Below are 23,319 nucleotides of genomic sequence, written 5' to 3' on the forward strand. Positions count from 1 at the left end.
TTCACAAATAGTTCTCAAATGTTTCCTCTTGTTTAGTTGTGGGCTTTACACCAGAAGGCGCCACAGATACTGCCTACCTGAAACAGATGCTTGAGTCAGATGCTACGAAAGCCAGGAGGAGGAGGGCCTGGCTGAGACAGGCTGGGAGCTGACTCACCATCACTCTGCGGGAAAGCTGCTGGTGTCTTGGTCAGAGAAAGGTAGGTGACTCAAGGTGGACTTTTCTGGACACAGAGAGACCTGTGATCACTCATCTCTCCAATCCCATCTCTTTGGTTGGCATGGATCTCGATCCCAGCCCCTCCCCTCCCAGGCTGCCTTCTGATCCCACTGCCTAGAAATCTAACAGTGGGGCCAGCATGACTCACCAACAAGGTGACCTCGTCTTCCTCATCTGTAAAATGGGTCTAATAATCTCTGAGCTGCCTGCCTTATAGGGCTGATATGAGGAGGGTCCCATGGGCCAAGGATGCGAGAATGCTTGGTGACTATAAGGTGTGGTACCGAGATAAAGGTTTGAGAGGAACTTTCCAAGATATGCTTTAAGATGATTTTTCTGCCCAGTGGAGAGGAGGGAGAAGATGGCTGACGGCTGATCTGCAGGGGCTGTAAAAGAAGTCATGGGGGGATTCCAGGATGCTGTTCCCTCCAGACTCAAAGTTCCAAAGCTGGACAGAAAGCATTTCTTAAACATGGGTATTCAAGAGAACAGCTCTTGGTGTTCTGATACAAAGTACTCCCCTTCAAAAAGAGCCAGCCCCCCAAAACCAGAAGACCAGGACAGTGGGGGAGTCATAATCTCCCCTCAGACCACAGCTTGGCTGTTGCCCTCTCCCCAAGTGTCTCTGGATGCTCTGGGCAGAGGCATGGGCTGGCCTGTGCAGTGACACCCACCCAGACCACAAAGGAACATGCTTGGGAGAGGGAAGAAGCCCTCTAATCAGGAGACGTCAGAGCTGAGTTACCAGGAGGCTGCAAGTCCCCTTTCCCAGGCTCCTGGCCTGAATGGAGAAGAGGAGAAGGCCCAGTGCCCCTGGGCAGCAGGCATCCAGCGGGTACAAGGGCGAAGCCAGGGTGGGCCCACTCGCCATCTCTGGCTTGATTCCCCTGCTCACAGGTAGAGGAGGGTGGAGAGGAAGTAGGTTAGAGTTCTCCACGGAGAGTACCCCGAGAATAACCCACATCATCATAGCCCTCTGGGGCTTCCCTCCAGGGGGCTGGCGACAGGGGCGATGAACCCCAGAGTCCCTGAAGCAAAGTTCTCCATGTGCATGGAGAAGGTTTGGATCATCAGAGACTTTGTCCCTGTCCACCTCCCACCCCTTTTAAGTGTTCCCCAGTCTGAAATGATGTCCTCATTCACTAGTCTGAGATTTGCATTTTTCCTTTAACTTGACCTCTCTTACCCTCCAACTCAATACTCAAAAAACTAAGATCATGGCATCCAGTCCCATCACTTCATGGCAAATAGATGGGGAAAAGTGGAAGCAGTGACAGATTTCATTTTCTTGGGCCCCAAAATCACTGTGGATGGTGACTGCAGTCCCAAAATTAAAAGACACTTGGTCCTTCCAAGAAAAGCTATAACAAACCTGCTGCTGCTGCTAAGTTGCTTCAGTCGTGTCCGACTCTGTGCGACCCCATAGATGGCAGCCCACCAGGCTCCCCCATCCCTGGGATTCTCCAGGCAAGAACACTGGAGTGGGTTGCCATTTCCTTCTCCAATGCATGAAAGTGAAAAGTGAAAGTGAAGTCGCTCAGTCATGTCCGACTCTTCGCGACCCCATGGACTGCAGCCCACCAGGCTCCTCCATCTGTGGGATTTTCCAGGCAAGAGTACTGGAGTGGGGTACCATCGCCTTCTCCATAACAAACCTAGACAGCATATTAAAAAACAGAGACATCACTTTGCCCACAAAGGTCTGTCCAGTCAAAGCTATGGCTTATAATCATAGTATATCAAAGTAATCACGTACAGATTTGAGAGTTGGGCCATAAAGAAGACTGAGTGCCAAAGAAGTGATGCTTTTTAGTGGTGCTGGAGAAGATTCTTTGAGAGTTCCTTAGATAGCAAGGAGATCAAACCAGTCAATCCTAAATGAAACTAACCCTGAATATTCACTGGAAGGACGGATCTGAAGCTCCAGTAATCTGACTACCTGATGCAAAGTGCCAACTCATTGGAAAAGACCTGATGCTGGGAAAGATTGAGGGCAGGAGGAGAAGGGGGAGACAAAGAATGAGATGGCAACACACATTCAATGGATATGAGTTTGAGCAAACTCCGGGAGATAGTGAAGGACAGGGAAGCCTGGAGTACTGGAGTCCATGGGGTTGCAAAGAGTTGGACACGACTTAGTGATTGAACAACAACCCTCCAACCAGATCCAGATCATACTTCCTGGTGGCCTACCAGTGTGACTTAAGTTGATTGTCCAGGTTGAGGGACCTCCATATCCCTGCTCACCTTCCTTAGTTCAGTGGCCATGAGCACTAACTCTGGAATCAGATTGGGTTCAAATCCCAGGTCTACCCTAACCAGTCCTGTGACCTGGGGCAGCTTACTTTTCCTTTCTGGGTCTCCACTCTCCCCAGTGTATGGGAATCATAGCAGGATCCACCTCAGAGCCTTGCTGCAAGGATTAAATGTGTTCAAATGTGCTCAGCATAGCATTTGCCACCCGATAAGTCCTACATCTGTGTTGGCTCCTTTTGACAGTTTCCACCCATTGCCTTTTCAAAGCTGGGCTTCAGATCTATTTTTGAAAGCCTCCCTGGGCTGCTCTCTGTTCTGCTGCCTTCTCCACGGTTGCACCTTCCCTTGTCATGTTGGGTCTCCCCTTGCTTCCTGGACACACAGTAGCTTATGTAAATTCATGGGACAAGCTAGCCAGCATTAATCCTAGGAACCCTCAGTCTTCCACCTGCCTGGGCTTGCAATCCTTTTCTACAAAGCCATGCCCCTCTCATCTTTCAAAACTTCTTAAAAACTCACCTCCTTTGTGAACCATGGCACAGTGGGAGAAGCATATTTCTCTGGGTTTGAATCCCAGCCGAATCTGTACAGCAGGTGACCCTGGGCAAGGCCACCTAACCTCTCTTTGTTTCAATTTCCTGATATGTCAAATGAGGGAAGTACCCCCTCACAAGATGGAGATGATACAGTGAAATGACCACCCCTGGGTGCCAGGTGAGTGTTGGGGGCTGTGGCACACATTAAATCCTCGATTAATGTTTCCCTTCTCTCCTTCCCCCCTGCTCTGATAGCACAGTCTCCCCTCTGCACTCTAGCCCTTACTGATCTTTATAGCTACATCAGTCTCTCTCTATACGTTCTCGGATCTTTATCATGCATTCGGTTACTCTTTCATTCATTTGACATTTATTGGGCCTTTATTATTTGTCTGATGCTGTGCTGGGTCCTGGGGATGACTACAACGAAATTCTTGTTCTGCAGAACTCACAGAAAATTAAGAGGGTCAAATACGTGTGCAGATTAGTCTAGGGTCTTATGATAAGTGTCATAGCAGGGGTGTGTGTACAAGACCATCTAGATCACAGCGTGTGGAGTGACTAACACTGATTTCAGCAATCAAGGGCCTTAAATTCAAAGGGATGAGCCTTAACTGAGCCAATGCTGGGTCTCAGCATGGTTCTAAGCACAGGGAATTCAAGATAAAGAAGACAACGTCTCTGTCCTCAAGGAGTGCAGGGTCCAAGGACAAACAGATAAGAGGATGTGAGGATGATAGGTGGAGAGTGCCTATGTGCCCAGGGGGCTGTCATGCAAGGACGGGAGCAAGGGAGGCTTCCTGGAGGGGCGGACATCCAAGACGTGAAAAACAAGTAGGAATTGGCTAAACAACGGAGGGACGGAAGGTCTGTCCAGGTAAGTCTGGGAGGAGTGAGGCCAGGTGGAGGGCTCAGTAGCTCTGTATGGTTGGATGTATATGCATGAGGCTCAGAGCTTCTAAGGAACTCTCCTTTCTTTGCTCCTCTTTCTCCCTACAACATCCTTTCTCCAGTCAGAGCCCTCAGTCCCAGCTCCAGGGCCGCCCTATCCCAGAGGATAAGCTCGGGAGCCATGCAGCCCAGGCTCTTCCTAAGGGCTGGGGAGCTGTGGAAGGAGAATAGGGAGGGAACACTTTTGGTGGGTGCTTAGGCTGAGATGAAAAGAGGAGAGAATTCCCCCACCCCCTGTTCCCCACACAAGGACACTGAGCCAGGCTTGGCTTTGGCCGTGGTCAGTCCATGGTAACAGCTGCTAGATATCAGGAAAGAACCTGCTTCCTCAGCTAAAACCTCCCTACCCCCAACCCCTCGGCCCCCCTGCCCCTGCTAGATCATAGCCCCTTCTTAATTCGGTCAAGCTGAAGGTCCCCCACCTTCCTGGCGTTTTACTACACAGCCAGAGGGAGGCAGGGATGCCCAGCACATCCCACATCCACTGATGGACAGACATGTGGTCACCACACTCACTCCCACACTTGCACACTCACACACGTGCACACACAAACTCACAGCACCCACGCGCACACACGAACTCGCACAACACTTGCCCACACATCTGCTCCTCCACACACACATTCGCACAGCAGAAGGGCACAGCCTGCCTCCGTTCCGTAAGTTCCCTTTGGGGAGTACCAGTGCCCTAGAAGGTTGTGAAGCCCTGGACCTGAAAATCCCAGCATCGCTTGCTGAGAGGGCACCAAAGGGTTAAGAGGGAACATTTCCAGGGAGTTTGCCTCTTAATCAACACAGTTAATTCTTTTCCTTTTACAAACATAAATTCTTGGCAGTCAGTAACCAAGAAAGAAAGGGGTAAGAAAAAACCTTAACCCAACATTAGTCAAATCTTTGCCTCTTCCTATTTTTTTTCAAGTTAAAACTCAGGGGAATTCAAAGCAATGAGAGAAATCCCAGCCCAGATGGAATGTTTTTGCTAATATACGTCTGCAAGTTATTTAAATGTATGTTTAAGTGTGCATGTGTGTGTGTGAGAGAGAAAGAGAGAGAGAGAGAATATGAGAGCAAGCGAGTATGGTTGAGTGTTGCGTGCATGTGTGTGTGTGTGTGTGTGTGTCACCAGAGGCTCTGCCTGAGCCCCGCTGTCCTCCAGCCTCAACTCTCCTGTCTAGACCTGAAGCAGGACAAGGCCATTACAGGACAGTCCTTGTCCTTCAACCCAGGGTCTCCTGGGACAATAGCCCCTGCCCTTGCCCCCTCAGCCCCAGGATGGCCTGGGTGACACTTTCTGTCAGGATAGATAACCCACCCACCACACACTTTCTTGTCCTTTTTCCTGCTTGGCCAGAAGACTTGGGGCTGGAGTTTCCAGGCCTGGAGGAGAGGGACAGTTGAGAGGACCAGGCCCCACCCCCACACAACAGCACCCCCACCACCACCACACACACAAGGGCCCTGCCTGGACTGGAAATCAAGGCTTAGGCTCTATTCCTGGCCTCTGGGGGTCTCTTCTCAGTGCTCTCTCATGATCTTCAGAACCCCCGGTAGTTCCTCTCAGCTTTGAGCCTCACCCCTCAGAATGCCTCCACATGACAGGCCTGACCCTCACCCACACACCCCACCTCAGCAAAGCCCCCCACCTGCCCCTACAAGAGCTCCCAGCCGGGCTCAGGGTGCAGGGGCTTTGCAGACGAACTCCTCAGCACGTGCCCCCACCTCCCAGCTCTCTCTCCTCTGCTCCCTCCCGAGCTGACTTTAATTCTTTTCATCTTTCCTCTGAAATCACTCCTCTGGTCCCGTAATCAGCTGTGTGGGTTCCAACTTCCTGATTTCCAGGGGGAGATTAAGCAGCTTTCTCCATCTAAAAGCACGTTGGATGGCTGGGCCACCCTGTAGGCTGGCCGGACCCCTTTCTGGCGAGGCGCCTACTCTCACTCTTCTGAGTCCTGGCCACCCTGTGTCCTGGGCCTTCCACAAGGATCTTCCCAGGCCCCCGGCCCGCCCTAGTCCCCAGAGATTCCAGCCCTCCCATCGTTCCTCCTTCACACAGAGGCCTCTTGGCATCTCCAGCCAGGCCCAGAGTCCGCAGTCCACAGCCTTCTCTATCACCCACTTTTGGAAAAGGGGAAATGGGGGCGGGGATATGGCAGCACTCAGGATCTGGAATCTGCAGAGGGATTCTCAGTCGGGTTGCCCACCCTTCCCTTTCTCCTAGGGCTTCTCTGCTCCTCCCACCCACTCTTGCCCTCAGAGGCCCTTTTATGAGATTGTGAACATCCATGGTCTTCCCTGAATGGTGAGGTGACATGATGAGCAAGCTTTCAACTCCTCAAGAGTGCATCATCTACCCTGAACCTCTTCTGGAGCCATCTCAGGGTCTGGTGCTCAGCTGAGCCCTGGCTTGAGACAAAGCAAAATGGGGTCAGGGGCACGCACTGCCTGGGAGGGGCTGCCGGAGACAGGGACACAGAGAGAGTACAAGGGGAAGGAGAACTGAGCTGGGAGTTATGTGCCATTTCAGCTTGCCCGATATGAAGCTAGGGTATAGTGGTAAAGCTTAGATCTGGCTTTTCAACAAGGAAGAAAACGTTGCCTAGAAAAGGAATTCCTGAGACGGAAAGAGAGAAAGAAGCCGTTCTGTGGGAAGTCTCCTGAAATGTCACTTTGTTAAGGCTTCAGTTTCTTCTGAAATGATGTGGGGCTTTGGGCCTCCCCGGGGAGGCCCTTCCTGCCAACAGGACCCTTGGGTCTGTCTGTCTTGGACTGAGGGCTTCAGAGAGTCCATGAATTCCCTGACATCAATATGCAAAGTCTCAAGGACATGAACAGTAGCATGAGGGAAGAGACTTCATAGCCTTAATCCTGTCCCCAAAAGGGTCTCTCATTCCAAGAAGTTAAAAACCACCGAATCAGAGGTTAACATGGAAGTGACACATGAGGCTGGCCAAAGTGACCCAAAAGATGGGCCTGGAGTGGAGCCACATGACCTCTGGCTGAACCAAGCAGACTGAGTCAGACCCAGGCAGTGATGGGAGTCTGAGGAGCTGACCTGCACTCCTAGATGAGAGGAGGGGCAAGGAGGGGTTCCGGGGATGACCCAGGTGTCTGGAGACCCCAGCTTAGAGCAGATCTCTGCCAGGTGAAAATTCCACGGCTCACATGACACTTTCATTGGACTCGGCTATTTGAGGGCTTTATCTGCTGGGGACTGGCAAGTACTAGCTGGCGAGATGGTAAAGGTGACCCAGAGAGCCTTAGGTCTTCCTGAAGCACAGGTGAAAAGTGCACAGAAGTGTCTGTGCCCGTAAGTTTCACAATATGTACCAAATTCACCCGTCTCAGAGCAAAAATACAGTCCACACTTCAAGGGGCTGTGTGTGTATCCAGGCCCGACATGGGCAAGTCAGTGGAATCCCAGAGGCATAGAGGGTAAGGTCAGTTAGTGCCAAGGGGACCATCTGGAGGGAACAAGTGTTGTTTAACAAAAAATGTCCGTTAGCCCAACCCCACACTATGGGACTACACACTAACCAGGCTGCTGGAACTTTCTGGGCCACAGTGCCCTCTTCCACGAAATGATGAAGTTGGGCTGGAGGGGTTCTGAGGACACCTTCAGTGTCGACACCTCAGGTTTTAAGAAATGCCTCCTCTGTCCCCTCCCTGGAGCTCTCGTGGGGGCGGAGTGCAGAGGTGGAGATTATCCAAAAGCCCAGGGAGTATTCCCACCCTGCCAGAGTTCCAAGACCACCGACCCAGGGCCTCTGCCCACTCCCTCCTCCCACAATGTCAATTTCCCTACAGAAGAGGTTGTGGGAGCACGACAGGTTCCCTTTTTGTGTTTTAATTTGTTTGCTTGCTTACTTTCTTGCTCAAATCGAGAGCATTCAGGGGACAGGAAGTGGGAAGCTGGCTGGGACAGGTGAGCAAGGAACAGCCTGGACCCAGCTTGTTGGCTGCTCTCCAGCCAGAAGGTTGGGGTGACCAGCGGTGAATTCTCCCTAGGTCCTGTGAGGACAGACACACAGCGGCTACTGCCACACTGGACAACCCCTCGAGCTCCCTCTCTAGAGCCTTGTGGCTGTAGAATGTTTTCTTCTACCCACTGCATATCTGTATGCTTTATAAGTGTGCTCTATAGATATGTAGGTATATATGTATTAATAGCTGTTGTTGTTTAGTCTGACTCCTTTGAGACTGCATGGACTGTAACCCGCCAGGCTCCTCTGTCCATGGGATTCTCCAGGCAAGAATACTGGAGTGGGTTGCCATCTCCTTCTCCAGGGGATCTTCCCAACCCAGGGATGGAACCCTCATCTCCTGCATTGGCAGGTGGATTCTTGATTACTGAGCTAGCATGGAAGCCCACATACAGCTAGGCAGATAGGAATCGGTTTACGAGGTGGTGGCATGGCTCCTGCCTGTGGCAGCCAAGTTGCTGTCAGGACTCCTCACAGGGTGGCTCCCCTGTCTCTCACCACGGGTCTCCCCCGTCACTTCCGCCTGTGACTCCTTTTCCCCACTCCCCAACGTCAAGCTGTCATCATCGCCAACTCCTCCCTCACTTTTCTTCCCTACAGCCCGGATGTTGCTATATCCTTATTCTTCCTCCACAGCAGCTCTGAAATCTGTTCCTTTCTTGGTGTCCGCCCCCTCCGTCAGCAACCCCCTCCTGTGTCCCCATCTCTCCTGTCTCTTGTCTCTGCCGGCTTTTTTTTTTTTTTGCTCCTCCCCATCTCTGACTTTGTGCTTTGCCTGCTCTTTGTCCATCTGCCTGTCCCTCTCGGTTCATGCTTGTTTTACGTGCAGCCCTGTTTCCTGGCCCCTCTGAATCCCTGTGCACCTTTCTCTCAGCTGGCCTCTTTCTCTCTGGTCGGTTGTGGGTGTTTGTCTGTATCTCTCCGCTGTCTTCTAACAGGTCACAGCCAGAAACTCCTTGGGGAAGCAGGGTTGGAGCTTTCTTCTTTCTAACCTCGCTGTCAAGTTGACTTCCCAGCTGGCCTGAGCTCTGAGCAGAGCAGAGCAGAGGCAGCGCAGCAGGGAGACGGACCTCGGCCTGAGAGATCCATGGGCCGTGGGGAGAACAGCTGGGCCAGAGGAGCCAGTGATGCAGCCCTGCCTGTTACTAAAACAAGTGGCAGGCCTGGCTCATTTGCATGTTGGGTCTCTTTTACATAAATCTGCATGTCAAGCTGGAGGCCCAGGAGCCAGGTAATGCAAAATGATGCAAAATAAATTAGAGTGCCCTTCTGCAGGTGCAAGCCAGCCCTATCCAACTGACAGAGCAAACCCAAAAGGGCTGGTGTCCTCCTAGAGTAAGGGGGCAGTGGGGGAGTGGGGAAGTGGGGAATTGGGGGGGGTGGGGCAGGAGCAAAACCACTGGCCTGCCCTCTAGCCTGGCTCCAGGGTGGCCCTGGGAGAGAGGATGGGCCCCCATGACTGCAGAGGGCTGTGAAGCCAGCCAGCTTGGACCACAGGCTCATCCAGACCCTGGAGACTTGGAGAGCATTTAGGGCTCACCCCATCCGGTGAGGGAAAAGGAGTAGGAGAGGGACCTTTCCAAGGTTGCCCAGCCCGATGTGGCAGGGCCCAGCACAGAAGCCTGCACTCCTGGCTCTCAGCAAAGTAACCTCTTTGTTCTGTATCATGGGATAGAAGTGGGTGAATTTCACTGGGGGTCTCCAGTGACTTTGGGGGAATCAAATCAGAGATGTCAGTCTACCCTGCTACTCTACTTGGCCTTTGGGAGCACTGCCCCTGTGCTAACCACCTTGGGGTGCCCTTCAGAGCTCCCTGACCCAGACCTGGGGTCCTATTCCCCTCTAGAAAAGGCAGCATGGGAAAGAAGTAATAGCCATTCTCCCTCTGCATTCTCTAGCTTCTGCGAAGTGTGACTTCTTGGCTCCCCTCTGGATTGGAAAGTGGTTTCTGAAGCCCCAAGGCTTCTGAGAGGCTCCTTCATGTGAGAGGTGGATGGAGAAGAGGGTTGCAGCATCACAGCCTGCCCCAGGCCCGGCTCTGTTTCTCCTCTGACCCAAAAGGCGGACCAGCCATGGGATTCCCAAATGCTCCAAAGACCTCACACCCTCTCCAGATACACCACACAGCTTGTTTAAAGGGGACCCACGGCAAATCACATCTGTGCTAACTACGACCTCTGCTCCAATTCTCCTCTGCTGCAGGAAGCTAGCCAACAGAGATCCATCCTGCCCTGAAAGTGCAGGCTAACCATGGGGGTGGTATCTCATGGGGCAGGACACCCATGGTTAAAAACAATGAGCCACATCTCTGCCTGTGTAGTGCTGCTGCAACTTACCAGCCGTGTGATCCAGGGCAAGACACCTGGCCTCTCTGACCCAAGTTTTCTCATCTATGAATTCCAGGTGGTAAGCATTCCTACCTGGTAGGGTTACTGTGAGGCATAAATGAGACAAAGCACAGACAGCACCCCACACAGTGCCTGGCACAAAGGAAGCAACTATAAATGGTGAAAAAGTGAAAGTGTTTATCACTCAGTCATGTCTGACTCCTTGCAAGTCGATGGACTGTAACTCACCAGCCTCCTCTGTCCAGGGGATTCTCCAGGCAAGAATACTGGAGTGGGTTGCCATTCCCTTCTCCAGGGGATCCTCCCAAATCAGGAATCAAACTGGGGTCTCCCGCATTGCAGGCAGATTCTTTACTGTCTGAGCCACCTGGGAAGCCCAGTAGTATTACTCTTGCAAATACAGGTATCATAACCAGGCCAACCTAGGTCAGAGGAAGGGGCTGGGAAGCAGAAAGAAGTTCAGGTGGGGTCTCTCTCCCACTGCCCTTCCTCTTCCCATCACCTTCTTCTGTTCCCCACCCTCCAATCTAGTCTCCACATGTGTTTAGTTCAGTTCAGTTCAGTCGCTCAGTCGTCGCCGACTCTCTGTGACCCCATGAATCGCAGCATGCCAGGCCTCCCTGTCCATCACCAACTCCTGGAGTTCACTCAGACTCACATCCATCGAGTCAGTGATGCCATCCAACCATCTCATCCTCTGTCGTCCCCTTCTTCTCCTGCCCCCAATCCCTCCCAGCATCAGAGTCTTTTCCAATGAGTCAACTCTTCACATGAGGTGGCCAAAGTACTGGAGTTTCAGTTTCAGCATCATTCCTTCCAAAGAAATCCCAGAGCTGATCTCCTTCAGAATGGACTGGTTGGATCTCCTTGCAGTCCAAGGGACTCTCAAGAGTCTTCTCCAACACCACAGTTCAAAAGCATCAATTCTTCGGCGCTCAGCCTTCTTCACAGTCCAACTCTCACATCCATACATGACCACTGGAAAAACCATAGCCTTGACTAGACGAACCTTTGTTGGCAAAGTAATATCTCTGCTTTTGAATATGCTATCTAGGTTGGTCATAACTTTCCTTCCAAGGAGTAAGCGTCTTTTAATTTCATGGCTGTGATCACCATCTGCAGTGATTTTGGAGCCCAAAAAAATAAAGTCTGACACTGTTTCCACTGTTTCCCCATCTATTTGCCATGAAGTGATGGGACCAGATGCCATGATCTTCGTTTTCTGAATGTTGAGCTTTAAGCCAACTTTTTCACTCTCCTCTTTCACTTTCATCAAGAGGCTTTTTAGTTCCTCTTCACTTTCTGCCATAAGGGTGGTATCATCTACATATCTGAGGTGATTGATATTTCTCCCAGCAATCTTGATTCCAGCTTGTGTTTCTTCCAGCCCAACATTTCTCATGATGTACTCTGTATACAAGTTAAATAAGCTGACAATATACAGCCTTGACGTACTCCTTTTCCTGTTTGGAACCAGTCTTTGTTCCATGTCCAGTTCTAACTGTTGCTTCCTGACCTGCATACAGATTTCTCAAGAGGCAGGTCAGGTGGTCTGGTATTTCCCATCTCTTTCAGAATTTTCCACAGTTTATTGTGATCCACACAGTCAAAGGCTTTGGCATAGTCAATAAAGCAGAAATAGATGTTTTTCTGGAACTCTCTTGCTGTTTCCATGATCAAGCGGATGTTGGCAATTTGATCTCTGGTTCCTCTGCCTTTTCTAAAACCAGCTTGAACATCAGGAAGTTCATGGTTCACGTATTGCTGAAGCCTGGCTTGGAGAATTTTGAGCATTACTTTACTAGTGTGTGAGATGAGTGCAATTGTGTGGTAGTTTGAGCATTCTTTGGCATTGCCTTTCTTTGGGATTGGAGTGAAAACTGACCTTTTCCAGTCCTGTGGCCACTGCTGAGTTTTCCAAATTTGCTGGCATATTGAGTGCAGCACTTTCACAGCATCATCTTTCAGGATTTGAAATAGCTTAACTGGAATGCCATCACCTCCACTAGCTTTGTTCATAGTGATGCTTTCTAAGGCCCACTTGACTTCACATTCCAGGATATCTGGCTCTAGGTCAGTGATCACACCATCGTGATTATCTGGGTCATGAAGATCTTTTTTGTACAGTTCTTCTGTGTATTCTTGCCACCTCTTCTTAATATCTTCTGCTTCTGTTAGGTCCATACCATTTCTATCCTTTATTGAGCCCATCTTTGCATGAAATGTTCCCTTGGTATCTCTAATTTTCTTGAAGAGATCTCTAGTCTTTCCCATTCTGTTGTTTTCCTCTACTTCTTTGCATTGATCACTGAAGAAGGCTTTCTTATCTCTTCTTGCTATTCTTTGGAACTCTGCATCCAGATGCTTATATCTTTCCTTTTCTCCTTTGCTTTTTGCTTCTCTTCTTTTCACAGCTATTTGTAAGGCCTCCCCAGACAGCCATTTTGCTTTTTTGCAGTTCTTTTCCATGGGGATGGCCTTGATACCTGTCTCCTGTACAATGTGACGAGCCTCCGTCCATAGTTCATCAGGCACTCTATCTATCAGATCTAGGCCCTTAAATCTATTTCTCACTTCTACTGTATAATCATACGGGATTTGATTTAGGTCATACCTGAATGGTCTAGTGGTTTTCCCTACTTTCTCCAATTTAAGTCTGAATTTGGTAATAAGGAGTTCATGATCTGAGCCACAGTCAGCTCCTGGTCTTGTTTTTGTTGACTGTATAGAGCTTCTGCATCTTTGGCTGCAAAGAATATAATCAATCTGATTTCGGTGTTGACCATCTGGTGATGTCCATGTGTAGAGTCTTCTCTTGTGTTGTTGGAAGAGGGTATTTGCTATGACCAGTGCATTTTCTTGGCAAAACTCTATTAGTCTTTGCCCTGCTTTGTTCTGTATTCCAAGGCCAAATTGGCCTGTTACTCCAGGTGTTTCTTGACTTCCTACTTTTGCATTCCAGTCCCCTATAATGAAAAGGACATCTTTTTTGGGTGCTAGTTCTAAAAGGTCTTGTAGGTCTTCATAGAACTGTTCAACTTCAGTTTCTTCAACATTACTGGTTGGGGCATAGACTTGGATTACTGTGATATTGAACGGTTTGCCTTGGAAACAAACAGAGGGAAAGTATTAAAACACACCTACTGTCACGCCACTTCTTTGCTTTAACTCCTTTCTGGCTCCCTATTGCTCTTAGGATAAAGCCCACACACCTTAACATGGTCTTACAAGACTTTTTGTAATCTGGCTCCTGCTTATCTCTGAGCCTTATTTCTCAACCTCTTGTAACCTAAGCTTTGGGACCACAGTTGCTCAGACACGCATGCTGGCACTTACCTCCAGGCCTCTGCACGGGCTGCTTCCTGACCCCAGCTACTCACCTCTTCTGCAGTCAGTTTAGAAGTTGTTTCCTCAGAATACTCCTGCTCTCCTGGCTGAGGATGAAAAGAGAAGGGTTATGGAGCTCCTCGTCCCAAGAGATTTTTCTGAGGTTCAGGAAGTAAGGATGTCTAAGATCATTTAGTCTCCTTTGGTGGAGAAGAAACCCAAGACCCAGAGGGAGGGGGCTTCCTCTAGGTTCCCCCCAGCCTCCCTCCACACTAGCACAGAGGGAACCAGTGACCCCTCCAATCAGTGACACCTCCTCTGACACCACGGATGACCTCTCATTCTAATTCATTTGCATCTAATCATTTAATCACCTCTCCCAGGGAGAATGAATAAACAGAAAAGACCAGGAGACCCAAAGGAATGAATTCCAAGCCCTCGGAGAGCCCACAGGGATGTGTGTGTTTTGGGGCCAGGGCTATTTTAGTGACTGTTCCCATGGGTTCACTATCTCCTTTTCCCTCTTTATCAGATTCTGGTTGGCCTCATCTGCCAAGTGAGAGGAGCTTGTGACCAGGGAACCGAGGGGCACAGGGGGCTCCTTGGGGAGCTGTGAATTTAAAGCATGGCCAAGTGAGAAGCAGTGAAGGCCACTGCTGCAGCTTAGAAAACAAACAAGTTCTGGAACCAGAAAACCTAGTTTAAGTCCCACTTGCTAGCAATGTGAAAGTGCGAATCAGTGAACCTCTCTGTACCTTAGTCTCTTACTGTAAAATGGGAGTAACACAATAACTCTCTCACCAGGCTGTCATGAGGGTCTGGTGAGGGAATAGGTGGGAAAGCGCCTCCTACACGGTTCAGCACTCACATGCCTTCTTCGAGAGCCGAACACGCACAGGAAGGTTCTGATCAGGAACCCGGCTCCGAAGGCCAGAGCTGATTGCTAACTCAGCCCCCTGCTCTTGCTGCCATCCTGTGCCTAATCTGTTACGGACTGAAAGGTGTTGGGCTTATAAATATTTGCTCCTTATGGCCAGGCTTTCCTGAGTGTTATCAGCCTGGCTGATAAGATAATCCTGCCCGGTGGGGCAGGCTCTGGCACCTGGCATTCTGCGTTGCAGGTGACCTAGCAGACTTAACTTTTTAATACCTAGCAAGTCAATACAGAGGCTCTCGGCTTACTGGCTGGGAGGGGCCGGCCAAGGGGGACTCCGAAATTAATTCTCTTTGTTTCTGAATCTGATGTCTAGAATTGACCGGAGACTCCAAGTTAACACCTTTCCTGCCAGATGGTGACTGGGTCTTCACTGGCTCCACTGAGCTCAGAACCAAAATGATTTTGAAAAGGCTTGAAGTGAGCACCCTTCTCCTTTAATTAAGCACAAAATCTCCATATCTATTTCAGGCTTTGAAAAGTGAAACCCAGAGAAGGCAGGTTCCCCAGGCAGAGGAGAGAGGTGTGTGGAATTAATATTCCATCTCTATTTTTCCTGTGTAATTTAATAAGTTGACTAAGCTTATCAGGGGGACCTGGGCTGCATTTAGCTCGTGGGCAAGCTGGGCTCACACTCTAGCCTCACTTTCCACATTAGAACAGTTAACCAGCCAGGTGAGGTGAGTCGGGGTTAAGGGGAATATCTGGGACCTGTCCCGCCTTGTTTGGGCACCCATGACCATTTGGCAGCACGTCCCTCCTCCCTCAAATGCTCTAGCCTGACCCTCGAAGTTCTGGGTGCACCCTGAACCACCTTGGGCACTCCCCACACATTCCCCCACTGCCTTTCACCTCTCCCAGCTTCAGCGGGCATATGGACTTGCTGGTATTTTTTAGAGAGAGAGTCTTTTTTTAATTGGAGGATAATTGCTTTATAATGTTGTGTTGGTTTCTGCTGTGAAACAGCTTTAAATATACATATAACCGCTCCGTCTTGAGCCACTCTCCCCCATGACTTGCAGGTATTTAAAGAAGAAGGCAGGGGAAGGGGAGGGGCTATGCTGGGACTGCCCCAGTCCTGTACCTCCAGGAAGAAAGATAACTGCCCAGACAGGCTGTTTCCTGAGGTCCAGCAGACCCTTCTTCCTTCCACCCCATCATTCTCCCTTCTCTGCTGGTCAGAGGGCAACTCCAGGACTGCTCCTCTCTGGAACTGAGGGCTCTCAAGGAATCTGTTTCACAAACATCAAATTCTCAGAGAAAACTTCAGAATCCCGGGAAAGAAATCCTTGGAACCCAGTGTGGGAAACATTACTCTGGGCTGTCATCTCTTTTTGAACATCCACTTAGCTCCTCCCATCTCCACGAGAAGCTCTTGGGAGCAGGGAGGATATCAGTATAGAATGTTTCCAAATAAGCAGGAGGGGACTTCAGAGATCAGTGACTCCATCCCCTCTTTGCCATGGATGGATAGAATCTAGTTCAAGGAGGGAAAGTGGTCGGTCCAATGAGTTCTCACCACTGAGGCTGGGCCAGTGGGGCTTCACTGGGGATTCACTAGTGGAGGGTGCATATCACAGTCTAGGAGCTCTGGAGTCAGAGGGACCTGAGGTCAAATTTTGACTTAGCTGTGAGACTTGGCCAAGTTATAAAAGCTTCTTTGTGCTTCAGTTTTATCATTTGTAGGATGGGATAATAGTAACCACTTCATAGGGTCAATAGATGAGATGAGGAACATTACCTGCCTGATATGTATTACTCTAGAACTTCCTAAAGGAGTGGCTTAATTTCATTTACTGTTGTATCCTCAGACCCTAGAACGTGCCATGCCCAGAGCAGCAGTGAACAAATGCATGTTGAATGGATGAATACAGCGTATAGTTCTTATTATCACCCTTACCCCTAATGGTTCTTATGATCACTATTATTGACCTGAGTATTTTCTTGTTCAACTTCACTCAGCTTTTCTTTTCCTCTCCTGGACTCTTTTCTGTTTACTCCTTGTAGCGGCATGTACAGGGGCATTCCTGCAGATGTACACCTTCACACCTGCACTGCTTCTCTCTTCACCTCTTCTCATCTGCAGCGGGAGAGGGAGAATCATGAGGCTGAATCCATACCTTTGCTTTCCTACCCAAGCCCCACCCAACTCAGGGTTCAAATTACTGCTCCCCTTCATATATCTGAAATCCTGTCCACTCTTCTTTAATATACTTAGTGCTGCTTAGTAAGTCAGGGTGGTGGAAAAAAAAAAATTCCCACCAGTATTTTTTCATTTCCAAGGAAGGCTGTCCATTTGGTTTGGTTTTGTCTGATTCAAAACTGACTGATGCAATTCCCTTCACTCTGACAAATCAGGACGCTCAGCAAAGAAGGAAACAGAGCCAAAGAGAGAAGAGAAAGGCTCAGCCACTTTTTGGAGATTTATGAAGCTCCCATTCGAGCACAGGCAGCTGGACAGTGCTCTCCTAGGTTCAGGCCTCAAGTTTCAGGAAAACAAAAAGACTCCAAGACGCGCCTTCATTTGAGTCATTTGGGTGGAGTTGGTGTTTTTATCTTTGTTATATTCCTATTTCCCTCCCCTCTGAGCTGAGTGCTTCTGTCTGCCTTTGGGGTCTAGGACAACTGGGCCAAAATACCAAGAGATGATCCTTCCGTTCTCTCAAGTCCCATTTTCACTCCTTTTGTCCCACTTCTGGGGTTAGGGTTTTAATTCATTTTGAATTGGTGATCAACTTGAGAGGAAAACACATAGGAAATGGACTGTAATATGACATAAATAACTCAACCCTACAAATTAACACAAGCCTATACCTGAAAGAATCAGACCACAAGCAAACAAGAATTTGGCTAATAACAGAAAATAATAATAATGCCTATGGCCTTTAACTAGATCAGTGTGACTTAAAGATAAATCGTAAAGTGAAATACTCAATCCAGACAAACTGTAGGGGTTGGTTTGGTTTATGTATTCCCCTAAGGTATATGACTAAAAAACAGATTTTGTTTACAATCATATTTTTTAGTAAGCTAACTGAACCAACTCTTTTGCGACCCCCTGGACTGTAGTCTTCCAGGCTCCTCTGTCCATGGGATTTCCCAGGCAAGAATACTGGAGTGTGTTGTCATTTCCTCCTCTGGGGGATCTTCCTGACACAGGGATTGAACTCGCATCTTTTGCATCTGCTGCATTGGCAGGTGGGTTCTATTACTAAATTAATGGAAATGTTGACTCTGTACAGATAAGTGGTTTCCATCCTCTTGAGGGTGGCCACCCCCGTTTTTGAGTTCAGATCTTACTGGGCACAGGGCCCAATGGTGAGTGTCCAACCCCCTGAAACCTAGCCAAGCAGGAAGGCCAGGTGGAAGTGGTCCACCTAGTGGGACTCCAACAAGCTGAAGCTGGTAACAGGAGCATCTCTTACATTGATTACAGGCCCTCTGATTGGAAGGGATGCACCTCCTGAGTTGAGAGTGGGCCCCGTGCATCAAGTCCAGTAGATGGACAATTCAAGTCGATTACAGACTGAAGGCTTGTGTCATCCCTGATGTGGTGGTGTCATGCAGATGGTGATTGTAGCCATGAAATTAAAAGATGCTTGCTCATTGGAAGGAAAGTTATGACCAACCTAGACAGCATATTAAAAAGCAGAGACATTACTTTGCCAACAAAGGTCCGTCTAGTCAAGGCTATGGTTTTTCCAGTAGTCATGTATGGATGCGAGAGTTGGACTATAAAGAAAGCTGAGCATCAAAGAATTGATGCTTTTGAACTGTGGTGTTGGAGAAGACTCTAGAGAGTCCCTTGGACTGCAAGGAGATCCAACCAGTCCATCCTAAAGGAGATCAGTCCTAGGTATTCATTGGAGGAACTGATGTTGAAGCTGAAACTCCAATACTTTGGCCACCTGATGCGAAGAGCTGACTCATTTGAAAAGACCCTGATGCTGGGAAAGATTGAGGGCATGAGGAGAAGGGGACGACAGAGGATGAGATGGTTGGATGGCATCACTGACTCAATGGACATGGGTTTGGGTGGACTCCAGGAGTTGGTGATGGACAGGGAGGCCTGGCGTGCTTCAGTTCATGGGGTCGCAAAGAGTCAGACATGACTGAGCGACTGAACTGAACAGGAGGTGGGGCCTTTGGGAGGTGATTGAGTCACGAGGATGGAGCCCTCATGAATGGGATCCATGCCCTTCTAAAAGAGACCCCAGGGACTTCCTTAGTGGTTCAATTCCTGGTCAGGGAATCAAGATCCTGCGTGCCACATGGCACAGTGCAGCCAAAAAATTATAAAGAAAATAAAGAGACCCCAGAGAGCTCTCTCACCCCTTCTGTCAGGTAGACACAGTAAGACAATGATGGTCTGTGATCTAGGAAATGGGCTCTCACCAGACACTGAATCAGTTGGCACTTCGATCCTGGACTTCCCAGCCTCTGGAAGTATAAGAAATAAGTGTTTGCTTTTGAAGCTGCCCAGTCTATGGTGTTTTTGTTATAGCAGCCTGAATGAACTAAAATAGCATCCCAGTGCATTGTGGGAGCAAGAAAGAGATGGGCATCAGAGCTGAAGTATGGAGTAGGGAGGCATGGAGCTGGGGATGTTCTTTGCCAGGCTGGGCCCTTAGCCCCAAGAAGCATGCCTCTGCCTTGGCCACCAGTGACACATTAAAAACCCTGCGTGCTCATCAGTTCAGCACCTACTGCTCTGTCTGCCCCTGACATTGGTTCCCCCTTGGCTCCAGGCTCTCTCACAGGCCGGCTTTCTTGGCTTGCCATACGTGGACTTGGCAGCCTGGTCCCATTTCTCCTCCGTGACTGTCTTCAGTTCAGTTCAGTTCAGTTCAGTCACTCAGTTGTGTTCGACTCCTTGTTACCCCATGAATCGCAGCACGCCAGGCCTCCCTGTCCATCACCAACTCCTGGAGTTCACTCAGACTCACGTCCATCGAGTCAGTGATGCCATCCAGCCATCTCATCTCCTGTCGTCCCCTTCTCCTCCTGCCCACAATCCCTTCCAGCATCAGAATCTTTTCCAATGAGTCAACTCTTAGCATGAGGTGGCCAAAGTACTGGAGTTTCAGTTTTAGCATCATTCCTTCCAAAGAAATCCCAGGGCTGATCTCCTTCAGTGACTATCTTAGAAATCCCATAAGTCTCAGGCACCAATAATTACCCCCAGGCACCAAAACCGACCTCCAGCCCCACAGCTGGATCCAACTCAGGTGCCTGGGACACCACAGCCCACCAGACTCCTGAGGGGGTCAGGGTGGAGCCTGTGGAGAAGAGGTGGGAACTAGAGAATAAAAAGACTGTGACAAAATGGGCAAGGAGAAGAACAATTTGAGTGAATATTAGAAAGACAGTTAAAAATACACCCCTGTGGTGCATGGTATGAGTGGGCTGGGGAGGAGGACTTTGACATTAAATTGATTTCCAACACCTCTGGCATAAACAGAGACCCTCCCTGCTGTGAACCCCAATGAGGTGGCCTCAGTCTGATTCTTTTGGCTTTTAGGTGTGACCTCTGAGAAATGACAGAGGAGAAAGGCTGTTCAAGCTGAGAAAAATTTATTCAAACTCCATGCAGTGTGCCAAAGCTCTTTTTTTGTTGTTGTTGTTAGCTCTGTCTTCGCTCCAAGAATGTCTTCTTTTTCACTTCTGGAGATCTCAATGCTTACAGCAATCAGCTGGTCTGGGAGTCCTGTTTGTCTCCTCACAGTGAGCCTTGCTTCTATTTCATAACATCCTCCCTTTCAACTCTCAGTTCTTGTCAGCAGAGAGTATATAGGAAGCAATCAGATCTATGAACCAAGTTATCAATATTTGCCTTCCTGCCTCGTCATGGGTCACAAGCTCTGACGCAGAAGTGATGCTGCTGGATGAGTCTTTACTCAGTTACCCAGACACTCACATTCCCAGAAAGTGCACACCACCAGGAACTGCTGTCAATCCAAAAAGAAAATGTCTTTTTGGAACCACTCTAGCTTTACCTCATCTTCCTCCACAAACCTAGTCTAGGAAATTTTCCTATTCAGCTTAAAAAAATAATTGATGACAACTTGTATGGGAACACAGATAGCACATTTATCAAAATTTCAGATGATACAAAATCACTATTAAATAGGGTAAAAGAGTAAGGTTCCAAGTTTACCTTGATAGATTGGACAAGGAACTGAATTTAACAAGATGAAATTTACTACCCTTGGGCTCAAAACAAAACAAAACAAAAACCCAGCACAGCAGTGTAATTTCAGCATTTGGAAGAGGGAGCTAGAAGAGCCACACATTGGTTGCAAATTCAATATTTGTGCATGCTCAGTCATGGGTGACCCTGCAACCCCGTGGACTGTACCCCACCAGGCTCCTCTGTCTATGGGATATCCCAGGCAATGATACTGGAGAGGGTGGGTTGCCATTTCCTCCTTCAGGGGATCTTCCTGAACTAGGGATCAAACCAGAGTCTCCTGCCTCTCCTTCATTGGCAGGTGGATTCTTTACCACTAAGCCACCTGGGAAGTCAAAGTTCAATGTGAGTCAAGGGTATAATGTGACACTCAGAGCACCTAAGGTGAGTTTAGGCTGCATCACTGGAGGGCAGAGTTCATAAAAGGAGAGCAGGAAGTGATCCTGCTCTCAGCACTCCTGGACCACACCTGATGTGTTGTGCTTCCTTCTGACACCGCTCTGGGATGAACACTGACAACATCTGAGGGGTGGAAACAGGAAGACAGAGAGTCCGGAAATTATAACAAATGAGAATCATAAAAGAACTAAGGAAGTTTAACCCCAAAGAGGAAAAAGATTGAAGGGGGCATGAAAGTTGTTTTTAAGTGATTTAAGACTGATCTCCTATACAAACTGGAAACTTTTTTTTTTCTTTTCCAGTTTTAGAAGATAAAGTTAGCTACATGAGAATAAGTAACAGGGAGCTAAATTTCAGTCTGGCCTGAGGAAGAACTTTCTTTTGTAACAGTGAAAAGTGTGCCAAGCTAGAATAATCTGCGTGATGAGGTAATGAGTTCCCTGTCATTGGAGAAATTCAGGCAAAAGCTGGAGGATCACACATGAGGGATGTTGCAGAGAGAATTCTTGTGTTCATCAGAGGATCAGATAAAATGATCTTTAAGGATGCTTTCAACTCACAGATATTCTGAATTTCAGGGTTGTTACTATAATTTACTATATATTACTTATATGAAGATATCTAATTCCTTTTGGTAAAGTGATAAAGCTGCTGAATTTCAGAAATACTTTCCAGTTCTTTTCACATTCAATTTCAATTTCAGATGGAGTACAGTGGAGACAACTGTATAGGTTCAAACTTGGTTCTGTTACTTACTAGCTATGTGACCTTGGGCAAGTCGCTTCATGTCTCTGAGCCTCAATTTCCTCATCTATGAAATAGAAATAATAATAGTACCTGCTTCATAGGGATGTTATGAGGATTAAATAAATATTTGAGAAGCACTCAGAACACTGCCACATACAGTAAGCATTAAAAATGTGTTTGTTAAATTAAAAATAATGTAAAATGGCTGAAAATAAAGAATGAGAATGGTCTCAAATTTAACAAATGGTTCAAGGATGTCCTCCTCCTTTACAAACTCGTCACTAGCAGCTCTGGCTGTAAAATAGCCAAGAACCAGAGGCAGCAAAAAAAAAAAAAAGGCAAAAATCACACAGGCTCCCCAGCTCTCAAGAGGGAAGCAAAAGCTTCCTGTGATTGGTTTACCGTAACCTCTGAAAAGGGCTGTGTGTTTAATGACACCAGCTTATCCTTTCCTCCCCCACCCCTCCTCTCTCTTCTTGGAGTTGCTAGGAGGCCAGGGGTGTGCTGCATCCTAATAAAGCCGCGTTGGGGGAGGGAGGGGGCCAGAGCTTGTTAGATATACACGGCCTGTCTGCGGGAGCTTAATATCCTTTTACTGGAATAACTATTGTCCCAGCTTCTCAACAAATACCGACCATCATTAATAAAAGGGCTAATAAAAGCATTTATTGCGCTCAGGCAATAGCCTCGCTTTTTCTAGCTCCAGGGCCTTGGCAGAGGCAGCTATTGAGGATAAGAATTGGAAAAGGAAGACTCCCACTGCAACGCAGAGATCAGCCTCTGCCCCAGCCCCGACCCAGCACCCTCCCCCAAGGGCTGGGCAGCCAGAGCAGTGGGAGATTGGGGCATGAAGACAATGAATGCATCACTGAGGCATCAGGCTCCTGGGTCTTTTTTAAATGGTAAATATGGGGTGGTGATGCTTAAAAGAAAAAAATGGTCCTATTACCAAGTTCTCTCAAGAAGCTTAAAGCACTTCACTTGCAAGACTGTTATTCCCATTTTACTGAGGGGAAAATAAAGGCACAGAGGGATTTAGGGGCTCACTCAGCCATATGCGGTCTGAGACCCTTGCCAGAACCAAGACTAGAATATAATGTTCCTGACTTCCAAATCCAGAACCATCGTGAAATTTTTAAAAGGGTGAGACTGTATCTATCTCTGTCCAGCCTCCAATGTGGGGAATCAGTGAATGCTGTGATCATCATCATTGCCTCCCTAAATTATTATTGTTGTTATTATAATAACTGGTGGGTAGAGTTGAGTGGGTGGTAGATACAAGATAATTACTAAGACCCCAGAATTAAAGTGTTGAGTCTCTACTTTTCCACGGCCGCTCAGAGATGAAAATGAAAGCTGTCCTCCAGGGAACTCTGAGAAGAGCCCTAATCTTGAGATAGCGTGAATCCGAGAGGGGAAGACAACGGAGAA

At 48.4% G+C, this 23,319-nt stretch overlaps 1 protein-coding gene across 2 annotated transcripts in view; it reads right to left on the minus strand.

Moving 5' to 3' along the window:
* Positions 1-9,297: 9,297 nt before the first annotated feature.
* LOC104970926 (uncharacterized) overlaps positions 9,298-23,319 on the minus strand; it is a 34,689-nt gene continuing 20,667 nt past the window's right edge. The window contains exons 2-4 of one of the 2 annotated variants that reach the window (XM_059888328.1): positions 16,485-16,632; positions 13,672-13,725; positions 9,298-13,395 (exon numbers count right to left, since the gene is read on the minus strand). In XM_059888328.1, coding sequence (XP_059744311.1) covers positions 11,789-12,760 — 972 coding nt within the window. In that variant the 5' untranslated portion in view covers positions 12,761-13,395; positions 13,672-13,725; positions 16,485-16,632 and the 3' untranslated portion in view covers positions 9,298-11,788. Of the gene's footprint in view, positions 13,396-13,671; positions 14,095-16,484; positions 16,633-23,319 lie in introns of those variants that run through there. The other variant, XM_059888332.1, reaches the window with a different exon arrangement.

The sequence above is a fragment of the Bos taurus genome, chromosome 1 (genome assembly GCF_002263795.3).
Source record: "Bos taurus isolate L1 Dominette 01449 registration number 42190680 breed Hereford chromosome 1, ARS-UCD2.0, whole genome shotgun sequence".
Taxonomy (NCBI): domain Eukaryota; kingdom Metazoa; phylum Chordata; class Mammalia; order Artiodactyla; family Bovidae; genus Bos; species Bos taurus.